This window comes from Bos javanicus, chromosome 21, assembly GCF_032452875.1.
Source record: "Bos javanicus breed banteng chromosome 21, ARS-OSU_banteng_1.0, whole genome shotgun sequence".
In the NCBI taxonomy this organism is placed as follows: Eukaryota; Metazoa; Chordata; class Mammalia; order Artiodactyla; family Bovidae; genus Bos; species Bos javanicus.
The window spans coordinates 20,311,760-20,324,268 of NC_083888.1; the positions used below are offsets into that span (position 1 = coordinate 20,311,760).

The 12,509-nt window shown below is 35.1% G+C and overlaps 1 protein-coding gene across 3 annotated transcripts in view; it reads left to right on the forward strand.

The window, feature by feature from the left end:
• Window positions 1-12,509, forward strand: part of FANCI (FA complementation group I) — a 68,494-nt gene that overhangs the window by 14,750 nt on the left and 41,235 nt on the right. For all 3 annotated transcript variants that reach the window (XM_061394413.1, XM_061394412.1, XM_061394414.1), the window contains exons 4-11: window positions 4,009-4,139; window positions 4,566-4,722; window positions 4,803-4,860; window positions 6,302-6,343; window positions 6,666-6,789; window positions 7,198-7,283; window positions 8,811-8,937; window positions 12,227-12,316. In XM_061394413.1, the coding sequence (XP_061250397.1) occupies window positions 4,009-4,139; window positions 4,566-4,722; window positions 4,803-4,860; window positions 6,302-6,343; window positions 6,666-6,789; window positions 7,198-7,283; window positions 8,811-8,937; window positions 12,227-12,316 (815 nt within the window). The remainder of the gene's footprint in view (window positions 1-4,008; window positions 4,140-4,565; window positions 4,723-4,802; window positions 4,861-6,301; window positions 6,344-6,665; window positions 6,790-7,197; window positions 7,284-8,810; window positions 8,938-12,226; window positions 12,317-12,509) is intronic.

Here is a 12,509-nt window from a genome sequence, read left to right on the forward strand (position 1 = left end):
CAATTCATCGGCTTTTAATATATTCACCAAGATGCACGCCTGTCAAAATTTTCAAGTATTTTTATTATCCCTGAAAGAAACCTTACATTCCTTAGCTGTCACCTCCTAAATTCCTGATCCACTCCAGCCCTAAGAAACCACTTATCTGCTTTCTGTCTATAGATTTGCCTATTCTGGATATTTCATAAAAGTGGAATCATACTGTATGTGTCCTTTGTGACTGGCTGCTTTTACTTCCCATAAGGCTACTAAGATTCGTCCATGTTGTAACCTGTATCAGTATTTCATTTCTTTTATCTGTTGAATAATATTCCATTGTCTGAATAGATCATACTTTTCCATTCATGAATGGGTGGACATTTAGGTTATCTACACTTTTTAGCAATTACGAATCCTGCTACAAATTTTTGTGTAAAACATTTTCATTTCTGTTTGGTAAATATTTAAGAGTAGAATTGCTAGGTCATATTGGACACAAGCGAAGCGCCTTAGTAGCAGTGGCAGCATGGTGACTCTGTGTCTAAGTGTTTGAGGACTGATGAGCTGTTTTCCAAAGCTGCTGCATCCTGTTTCCATCACTATTGAATAAGAATTCCCAATGCCCACATCCTTTGTCAACACTTGTTATTGTCTTTTTCATTCTAGCCACTCTGGTGAGTGTGAAGGGGTATCTAATTGTGGGTTTGATTTGCATTTTGCTGATGGCTAATGATATTGAATATCTATTCTTGTGCTTACTGACCATTTGTATGTCTTTGGAGAAATGTGTGTTCAAATTATTTGACCTTTTAAAAATTGATTGTCTTTTTATTACTGAGTTGTAATATTTAAATGTTCTAGATATAGGTCCCTTGTTAGATGTATGAATCACAAAGTTTTTTTCCATTTTAGGTTCTTTTCATTTTTTTAATGGTATCTTTTGATGCATGAAGTTTTAAATTTTGATTTTTTTTAATTAAAAAAAATTAATTTTTTGTAGCTTGCACTTTTGGTTTTTATCTAAAAGATCATTGCTTAATCCAAAGTTACAAAGATTTATACCTTTTCAAGATTTCTTGAAAAGATTTCTTGTGTTTTCTTTTCAAGATTATAATCTTAGCTTTTACATTTAAAACTTTTATCCATTTTTGAGTTAATTTTTGTATATGATGTGAGGTAGGAGTCCAGCTTCATTTTTCCCCATTTTTTTCTTCTTTTTAAAAAATATTTATTTTATCTGGCTGTGCTATGTCTTAGTTGCAGCATGTGGGATCTAGTTCCATAACCAGGGATTGAACCTAGGCCGCCTGCATTGGGAGCACAGTCTTAGCCACTGGACCACCATAGTACCTTTATTGAGAATCAATTGCCCATAGATGCGAGGGTTTATTTCTGGACTCATAGTTGTATTCCCTTGATCGAGATGTGTCTCTTTGTGTCAGCACCACACTGTCTTGATTAGAATAGCTTTGTGGTAAGCTTTAAAATTGCGAAGTGTAAGTCCTCCACTGTATTCTTTTTTAGAATTAGTTTGGATATTCTGGGTCTCATGAGTTGTCATATGAATTTTAAGATTAGCTTGTCAATTTCTGCAAAAACGGAAACTGAGTTTTTGGTAGGGATTATGTTGAATCTATGGAAAGTATTGCTATCTTTATATGTCTTCCATTAATAAACATGACATATCTTTCCATTTACTTAGGTTCTTTTTCATTTCTTTCAACAATATTTTGTTCTTTTCAGAGTACAAGTGTTGCACTACTTTTATTAAATTTATTCTGAAGTATTCTTTGAGTGTGATTGTAAATGAGATTCTTTTCTTAATTTAATCTTCTCATTGTTCAGTGCTAGTGTATAGAAACACAGTAGATGAGTATATTGATCTCATATCTTGCAACCTTCCTGTACTTGCTTATTAGTTCTAGTAGTTTCTTTTTTGTGGAGCCCTTATAAACAAAATTATGTCATCTTCAAATAGATGTAACTTTACCTCTTTCTCAATCTAGATGCCTTTTATTTTTCTAACCTAGTTACCTCAGTTGGAACCTCCAGTACAGTATTGAATAGAAATGCTGAGTGTGAACATCCTTGTTTTTTTTCCTGATTTCAGGGGGAAATCTTTCAGTTTTTTATTAGTAAGTATGATGTTAAGTTAGTTAAGTCTCTCATTTAGTCATGTCCGACTCTTTGCGACCCTGTGGACTGTAGCCCACCAGGCTCCTCCGTCCATGGGATTCTCCAGGCAAGAATACTGGAGTGGGTTGCCATTTCCTTCTCCAGGGGATCTTCCCGACCCAGGGATCGAACCCAGGCCTCCCACATTGTGGGCAGACACTTTAACCTCTGTGGTTTTTTCATGGATGCCCTTTATCAGGTTAAGGATTTTTCCTTCTATTCCTAGTTTGTTGAGTTTTTTTTTTTTTTTAATCATGAAACAGTACTGAAATTTTCAAATGCTTTCTCTGTATCTGCTGAGGTGATCATGTGACTTCTATCCTTTATTCTATTTATGTGGTATATGAAATTGATTTTCATAACATTGAACCGGTATTGTGTTACTGGGTTAAATCCAGTTTGGTTAGAGAGTACAGTCTTTGTTTTATGTTGGTGAATTTAGTTTGCTAATATTTTGTTGAGGATTTTTGCATCTGTAGTCACAAGGAATATCATTCATAGTTTTCTTAGAATGTCTTTGTCTGCTACTGCTGCTAAGTCACTTCAGTCGTGTCCGACTCTGTGCGACCCCATAGACGGCAGCCCACCAGGCTCCCCCGTCCCTGGGATTCTCCAGGCGAGAACACTGGAGTGGGTTGCCATTTCCTTCTCCAGTGCATGAAAGTGAAAAGTGAAAGTGAAGTTGCTCAGTCGTGTCCAACTCTTCGCGACCCCGTGGACTGCAGCCTACCAGGCTCCTCCGCCCATGGGATTTTCGAAGCAAAGAGTACTGGAGTGGGGTGCCATTGCCTTCTCTGGTCTTTGTCTGGTTTAGGTATAAAGGTAATACTGACCTCATAGACTCAGTTTGGAAATGTTACCTTCTCTTCTGTTTTTTTGGAAGAGTTGCTGTTAATTCTTTAAATGTTTGGTGAATTCACCGGTAAAGCCATTTGGTTCTGGACTTTTCTTTGTAGAAGAGGTTTTATTGCTAATTCAGTCTCTATTTATAAGTCTGTTCTGGTTTTCTATTATCTTTTTTAGTCAATTTTGATAACTTTGTGTCTTTACAGCAATTTATTCATTTCATATGTTGTTTATTGTATTACTTTATTTTTTTTTAATTTCTGCAAGATTAGTAGTAATGCCACTCTCATTCCTGATTTTAGTAATTTGATTCTTCTCTCTTTTTTTCTTGGTCAGTCTGAAGATTTTTCAACTTTGTTTATCTTTTCAAAGAAAAAGATTTGGTTTCCTTGATTTTTATTATTCTATTCTTTCATTTATGTCTGATTTTATTTTTATATTCTTTTCACTTGGTTTGACTTTAGTTTCATCTCTTTATAATTCCTTATGGTAGAAGCTTGGGTTATTGATTTGAGATCTTTTTTAATGTAGGTATTTACAACTGTAGGTTTCGTTTTAAGCTCTACTTTAGCTGTATTCAATAACTTTTGGAATGTGTTTTTTTCTTCCCATTCACCTCAAGGTATTTTTCTCTCTTTTCCTGCTGACTTCACTCAGTGATGATGTTTTGAAGTAAAGTATGTTACTTAATTTGGGTTATTGGATCCCGAAAAGCTTTAAGAAACATTAGAAGGTGTTCCTTCTTCTGCACTATAAAATTATTTTAAAAATTAATGGCATGGATGGAAGTGTACAGAAAAACTGGTATTTCAGTTTTCTGTCTAAATTAAAAAACTTTTTCAAAGCTCCTAAATATTGGCTGTTCTAAGTACCATAGTAAGTATTTTGATAATTCTGTTTCTGTATTCAATTGCAAAGCTGTTTGTTATTCCTGTTTGCCCTTCAACCTTGTCAGACTTCTTCCTTTTTTCTTTCTTTGTTTCTGTGCTACCTGTTGAAAATGATAAGGTTTACCCTGTTCTGAGGAAGCTGGAGCTCTTAAGAGACTTAAGATATACAGTTGTTGTATCCAGTTGTTGGAATCAGGGGATTTACAGAAAGAAGTAGCATCTGAAATCACAGGATTGCTAATGCTGGAGGTGAGATGGAAAACAAAACTGTTTTGGTTTTGGTTGGATTTGGAGCGGGGTTGGTTATATTGAGGGAGGGAAAATGTAAATGTCTCAAACCCACCATAGTTCCTACTTACAAGTAAGAACTACCGTTCTAAAACAAAATAGCCGATGAATGAGCCATAAACTACCTAGATGTTTATGTTACGTTTCTGGTATCATGGACATGTGTCTCTTTCAAGAGCTGGAGTATTTAAGAACATCAGGGAACTAATGGAAGATCCTGACCTTTTGAAATCCTTTACCAGAGCAGAATGATTCCCTGAATCACTTTTAGAACCCGTTTTGGGCTTCAATGCCAGTTCTGTCAACTCAGCAAAAGACTGATTTTTGGAAAGAGGTATCAAACATCTAGATATCTGCTGAATGTTTTTTAATCCCATGAACTTTTAGGTTCACCGTTTTCCGGGACAGTTATTGGTTGAATTAGCCAATGAGTTTGTTAGTGCTATCAATGAAGGCAAGCTAACAAATGGAAAATCTTTGGAGCTGTTGCCCATCATTCTCACTGCCCTTGGTACCAAAAAGGAAAATCTGACTTATGGAAAAGGTAATTTTTCTTCCAATTTTAGTGGCTTTTTCTTTCTTCACTTAATTGGATTTATTCTTCAGTGTATTTTGCATTTCTAGGTGAACTAAGTGGGGAAGAATGTAAGAAGCAGTTGATTAACACCCTCTGTTCTGGCAGGTAAGTCCTTAATAATATGAAGAATTTTTCTCAGGACTATAAGTCACCAAAAAAAGGAATACCATTATTTTGGGAATTTATATCACTGAAGTTTTAGTCCTTTTTTTTGTTTATGATTTACCACTATAAAACCATTTAGTCTGTGATGAGTTTTTGAGAGAGGTTATTTGCTGTATTCTTTATTCTAACATTATACATACAGTCTCTACTTACTTAACTGTCATCCTAACACAGCAATTTAGCCCTATAGTATTATTTGGAGTCCCAGGGTCTTCAAGGCTAGAAAGTCACCTTGCCACTATCTTTTATTTTGGGGCGGGGGGGATATATAAGTGATATTTTTATCATTAAGCCTGATATTTGTATCTTTAAACCTGAAATACAAGTGTCTATGCTAAGGAAAAACTGCATTGTATAAGAAAGTCTTCATACATGAACATTTCAATACAGAAATTTGTGACTAGCTTAAGGATACAATAATAGAGATATGTAAGTTGTGGTATGTAAGCTATAAAAGAGCCACTCCATGCAATTTATACCCATTAAAAATGAAATATATAAAGACATATAGCGAAGATGAAAGATCTTTGTGTATATATGTATATATATAGTAAATCCTTAATACGTGTTTTTATATATATATAGTCTGAAATGAATAGAATACTAAGTTACATAATACTGTGATTATACTTCAATATATTGAAAGGAACTAGATTATCCAAACCAGAGATAACTGCTTTCATGGTTCATAAGGTCTCTTACAGAAATAATTTTAAGCATGTATCAGCTCAGGTATGTTTATCCATTTATTCTTAATTACACAAAATATTATTCATTCTACATTGTAATGTATCTTGCATTTTTCATTTAACACATATGTTCATGTCAGCATATACTACTTTACATCATTCTTTTTAATAGTTCCATAGTATTCTAATATTTGGCTAATCTCTAATTGTTAGATTATTTAGTTTTTGCCAGTAAATAATATTGGCTATTTGGGTTTTTGCTATTATAAAAGATGTTGCAGTTAACATTCTTTTATGTCTGGGTGACCTTTTATAAGCATGTACATGGGATATATTCCTAATAGTAAGCTGGGTGGCTCTTTGGTTATGTGCATGTTTAAAGTCGGTAAGTAGTATTGCCAACTTGTCTTCCCAGAAGGATTATATCAGTGTATGTTCCACAAAATAGTATGTGAAGTGTTTGTTCACCAAAATCTCACCAGCACTGAATGTCATCAGGCTTTGATTGTGCCAGTCCAGTAGGTTAAAAGCTGTTATTTCATTGTTTTAAATGTCATTTCTTTGATGTTATTTCCCAGTAGCAGCAAATCAAACTTGAAATGGCCCTAATTCTTTTCTTCCTTGCTAATTTTATAAAGTAACATGTAAATAAGTTAAAACAACATAAACTTTTCTTTTTCATTTTTAATCAGATGGGATCATCAGTATGTAATCCAACTCACCTCTATGTTCAAGTAAGTATCATCATTCCCTTCTTTTTTAATCCTGCTGTGAGAACTTACCTGCTAGAAATTGAAATGTAGTAAGCTCAAATACCACTGTTCCTGAGTAAGAGTATTGATACCTCTGTTTTCTGTTACAAGATTTCCCCCCACCCTTTTTTGCTTTAATTTCTTATTTAAAGTATATGATGTTTTATTTCCAAGATAACTTTGCTGAGGTAAGATTATTGGTTTCCTTTAAGGTTCTCCATTAGAGAAAAATCAAAAGACGCAATTAACAACATTCTGATATCTCCCAAATTGGTCTCTAACCTTTAGAATCTTTGATCCACAGGGCTGTCCCTCTGACTACAGAAGAGGTGGAATTTGTGGTGGAAAAAGTGTTGAAGGTGTTCTCCAAATTGAATCTTCAAGAAATACCACCCTTGGTCTATCAACTTCTGGTTCTCTCCTCAAAGGTATAAATAAAATATTTTTTTAAACTCTGGTGTAATGACCAATTATTACCATTCAGTTTATTCATACTCTTTATTTTATGTACTAGGACATAGAAACTTTCATTTCACATATGACAATTTGGTCTACTAAAAATGTCATGGTCCTCAGAGTGAATGTGTGTTATCTCTGGTCTCGTGTGTGTGGTAGGAAGAGGGATGAAGAGCTCTGAAAGGGTGGATTGTAGGCCCCTTAGAGTCTGATATTAAGATGTATTTCAAACTCTGTTTCAAAAAGTGTTTTTATGAAAGTGTTCTATAAATTCTTAGTGTGAGTCTAGCTTATAATTTATTTAAATTCATACTTGAAAATTCTTTAAGTTGAAAAGTAGTTTAACTTGCCCTTATTTATTTTGTTTTATTCTTTTTCAGGGAAGCCGGAAGAGGGTCTTGGTAGGAATCATAGCTTTCTTCAACAAGCTAGATCAGCAACACAATGAGGAACAAAGTGGTGATGAGTGAGTCAAAGAGTATAGAAATAAAATCATTTTTCCAAATTCATCATCTCGTTATCTAACTCTTCAGTCCCTACCTTCCCCTCAGCTGCTCAGTAATAAAGTTAAAAAATAGTGTAGTCTCCTCAACTCTTATTTTAATCTTTCCTGGAAAACAGCAATAATGACTCTGTAGTTATAGACTTCAAAGGCATTTATTAAGTGTTTACTCTGTGCCAGAAGCTATTGGACCTGGGACAGTGATGAACCAGTCAAAGTTCCTGCTCTCATGGAGAAATTTTAATGAGAAAAGAAAAGAAATGACAAGAAAAGTATTAGAGTGGAAAGGGCTATGCATACGTTTCAAGTGGATGACGTGACAGTGACAGCATGGCTACGTTAGGTTGAGGGGTCAGGGAAACCTCTGAGAATGTGCTGTGTTACCTGAAGCCTGAAGGATAAGAACCATAATATGTAGCTCAAGGAAAAGAACATTCTCAGTGGAAGAGTTAGTCCAAAGGCAGGACACAGCACGGTATGGCTGGAAAAGAGTTTTTGAAGCAGATATTTGTAGAATGCTTGCTGTGTGCCAAGTACTGTTTTTTAGCACTTTAAACTTCACAGCAACTCCATTTTGTCTCTCTTTTATACATGGAGAAACCAAGGCACAGAGAAATTAAGGGATTTCCTGGGGTTATATAGCCATAAATTGGTGGAGCTGTGATTTGAATGCAAGCAATTTGTCTGCAGCATTTGTGCTTTTAATCCTATCTCAATCTACTAACCTGGAATAACAATTTTAAGTTGTTGTACTTGAGCAGTTGATGAGAAGTTGTTCTTGTATACTGAGTCAGGAAAGACTGACAGAACAAGCAGGTTTAGAGGAGAAGAAGCTCAGTTTTTACCATGGAAGTTTGAGATATGTATTAGTATCTTATATGAAGGTGCTGAGCAGGCAGTCTGGAGTTTCAGGGAGAGGTTGGGACCAGAGATACAGATTGGAAGGGACTGAAGCCTGCAGGCTCTTCCCTGGGGAAGTTGTGAAAAGAGAAAAGGAACCCAAGATTGAACTCTCAGAGGCATTCCACCACTTGAAGGATGAGCCAGCACAAATAATTTGAGGCCAGTGACAGTGCCCCAGGAGCTAAGAGAAGAACATGTTTCCAGAAAGAAAGGGATCAACTGTGTCAGATCTACTGAGGCTTTAATTAGGGTGAGACTTGAGTATTGATTTTGACAATGTAGAGGTCATTTGTAGCCCTTGCAAGGATAATCAAATAGCATTGGAAGGGAGGTTAGGGAGGGCACAGAAGCTTAATTGAGTTGGATTTAACTGGGGAGAGGTAAACAAGTGGAAATAATGACCATAGACAGTTCATTCAGGAAGTTTCATGAAAAGGAGCAAAGAATAAGACAGTAGGTTTTGTACTTTCTGCCTGCCTCCAGTGATCCTGTTAGTTCAGCCCGAGTTTTTCTATTCGTTCATATGAGCAAATGCACTGTTGTCTCTTGGTCAAGCTATAGCTCAAACCTTTCTGTTGAATCTTTTAGGTACTTGGATCTTATTACTGTACCATTGGATGAACTTCGTCACGTGGAAGGCACCATTATTCTACATATTGTGTTTGCCATCAAGTTGGATTTTGAGCTAGGCAGAGAACTCCTGAGACACTTGAAGGTAGTAACCAGACTCTTAAGGTGATCCAGGATCTCTATGAAACAAGGACGTTTGAACTCAAGCCTCTTTTTATGCCATTTAATGACTGGAAACCAATACATAGAAATACTATAGAAAGACCCTGGGTCTAGAGGGTCTCTTTTTTAACTTTGAAAGTGGAAGATACATGATACCACTACATTTTTAAGCAAGTCCCTTTTTAAAACCAGACCTTAAGTGTTCTAGTGTTTTTCTGTTTGTTTGTTTGTTTGTTTAAAGATGAAGACTGTTCTGTAGGAAATTCAAAATTTAGCCTTAGCTCCATTATTATATGAACTTCACTCTTGACTTGTTTCCTTATTTGCGAATTGGGGAAATTGTCTCTTTCTCATAGTAAATCATGGAGTTTTGTGAAGCTAAGTCATTGTTAAATATTTGTGAAGTAGTAAGATAAAAATTAGAAATGTTTTGAACTCTTAAGTATTTTGCTACATTTACCTTATCTCACCTCTCTCAAGTATATTTTTTCTGAACCATTTAAAAGAAGAAATATTGACACTTCAGTGCCTGAATATGTCCACATGTGTCTCGTAAGAATAAGGATTAATACCTTTTTATTGAATTTTTTAAGAATCCTGCCCAGTTTTCTTGTGTCTCATATTGTCAGATTTGTCTTATTGTCTCCCCATGATTAGATTCAAGTTAAACATTTTTGGTGAGAATATGTCTCAAGTGCTGTTGTGTTTTTTCTCTTGTTGGAGTCAGCAAACTTTCTCTGAAGGACCAGATAAACTATTTCAGGCTTTGCGGATGACATGGCCTCTGTCACCACTACACTACTCTTGTAGCAAGAAGGCAGCTGGAGACAACACATGAATGAATGAGTGTGGCTGTGGGCCAGTGAAACTATATGGGCACTGAGTTTTAATTTTATTTAATTTTCATGTGTTATGGAATACTATTACTCCTTTGACTTTTCTCCCCTCAACAATTAAAAATGTGAAAAGCAGTCTTAGCTCATGGGCTGTACAAAAAAAGGTGGTGAGCTAGATTTGTCCCAGAGGCTTTAATTCTATTGCATCACATCAAAAGGCTCATAGTATCAGGCAGTCTTAGCCAAATCATTTTATTAAGACAAGGACCAGCAGTTTTCTTCACTTGCAAAGATATATGTTTCCCTTTGTAATTAGAAATTAATCCATGGGGTCATAATTTGAGACATGTGAAAATCCTTTCCTTAGCAATCTTCCACACAGTGGATTTTGGTTTCCCATCTATTAATGATTCTTGTCCTAAATCAGTAATTATACTGGGAGTTGCAAAATGGTAGAATTAAAATCAGAAGTTTTTATTGGTCATTCCTTCTAGTTGGTTTTCTGTGAAAAGAGCCCCACACCTCCCTCTTTTTTTTTTGAATATTGTTATGCAACCATGAACCTTTTAAAATTCCATGTACTCATAAACAGTACCCAGAATGATCCATATTTGGCCATTTGGATCCCTGAGGTTGGCTTATGTGTCCTTCTAACATGGCCATGTTAGTCTTTGAGCATTTCCATGGCGTAAGCTATCCAAAACACACCTGTGCATTCCTTATTGCATCTGATTTCTCCAAGGAGCCTCAGGTCCCTTTTGTAGGAGAAGATATTTAAAGACCAAATGTGAAAAGTAGCCTTTAAAGCTCCTTTATCTTCTCTGTGTCTATATACTCTTTTTTTATTTAGGTTTCTAGTAACTGTTCTTTTCAAAGAACAAGCTTTGTATTTGTTTACTGTTTTATTTTTGTTTTTTGGTTTTCTCTTTTATTCATCTTTGATTTATTTTTTTCTTTTGTTGTCTGCCATTTCTTTTAGGGCTCAAAAACCTATTTTTTAACTTTATTGAGTTACAATTTATGTAATATAGAATACACTCATTTTAAAGTATAATTCAGTGATTTTTCATAAGTTTACCCAGTTGTGCAACAACCATCATCATAATTCAGTTGTGGAACATTTTCATCACCTTGTAAGATCCTTCATGCCTGTTTCTATTGATTTACCTTTCCCAGACATTTCATATGAATGAAATCACTTAATATATAATCTTTTGTGTATAGCTTCTTTCATTGAGCATAATTTTTCAAGGTTTTTATCCATGTTGTAGCATTTACCAGTATTTCATTCTTGTTTGTTGTTGAATGGTCTTCCACTGTGTGTGTGTGTGTGTGTGTCCGTTGATTAGATGTCTACCAGTTGATGGACACTGCAGTTGTTTTTACTTTTTGGCTATTAGGAATAATGCTGCTGTGAACATCCAAATGCATGTCTTTGTGTAGGGACATATGTTTTCATTTCTCTTGATAGATACCTACCAGTAGAATTTCTGGGTTTTGTAATACATTCATGTTTATATTTTAAAGAAACTACCAAACTGTCCTCCAAAGTGGCTACAACATTTTACATAGCCACCAGCACTGTATGAGGACTCCTTTTTTTCCCACATCCTGGCCAACATTTGTTACTGTCTGTTTTTTTATACCTATTCTGATAGCTATAAAACAGCTTATTGGCCATTCTAATATCTTTGGTATTGCAGAGTCAGACATGACTTAACAGCTGAACAGCAACATCAACAATCTGATGAAATGTCTATTCAAATCTTTTCCCCATCTTTTGATTGCATGGCTTACATAGTTTTAAGATTTCTTTGTATATTATGGGTACAAGTCCTTTATCGTGTATGTGATTAGCAAATATTTTTTTCAGTCTGTGGCTTGTTTCTTAATGGTGTTTCTTTTGAAGCACCAGAGTTTTGATTTTTAATGAGGCCCAGTTTATCAGTTTTTTACTTACATAAATTATATTTTTGGCATTGTATCTGAGAAATCTTTAATCCAAACTCTTGAAGATTTTCTGCTGTGTTTCCTTTTATTTTTTTTTCTTGTTTCCAGTTCTTTATATATAAACAAATTCTATCCTTCCAAATGTAAGCTATACATTACTTCCCCCAAGTTTATTCAATTCACATGTGAAAAAATTATGATTTAAAATACCAAGCTGTGTTTCCTTTTAAAAGTTTTTGTAGGCTTTTTTTTTTTTTGGTCATACTGTGTTATATGGGATCTTAGTTCCCCAACCAGGAATTGAACCTGCACTCCCTGAATTGGAAACACAGAGTTAACTGCTGGACTGCCAGGGAAGTCCCAAAAGTTTTATAGTTTTAGCTCTTAGGTTTAGGTTTCTGATCCACTTAAGGACCTGTTTTTAAGTAGAATATGTTGTATTTTTCAAATGTAAGTTATGACTTCTTTTTGGTTTGTCTGTTCTAGGCAACACAGCAAGGAGATTTCAGCAGTATTTGTCCTTTCAGCATCGCCCTCTTGCTCTCTGTAACAAGAATACAAAGATTTGAGGAACAGGTATTTATGAGTGACTTTTGGTTTCCTTCTGTAGTTGATAAGGAGTGTAAGAGCCTGTTTATCCTTTCCTAAATAATTTCACTCCCATCCTGCCAGCAGCAAATTCCCCTGTAAGAATGTAGGCCCACACACTTCTCTGGGAGCTGCTTGAAGACTTCTTCAGATACTTGATTTATACTTCTGTTTCCAACTA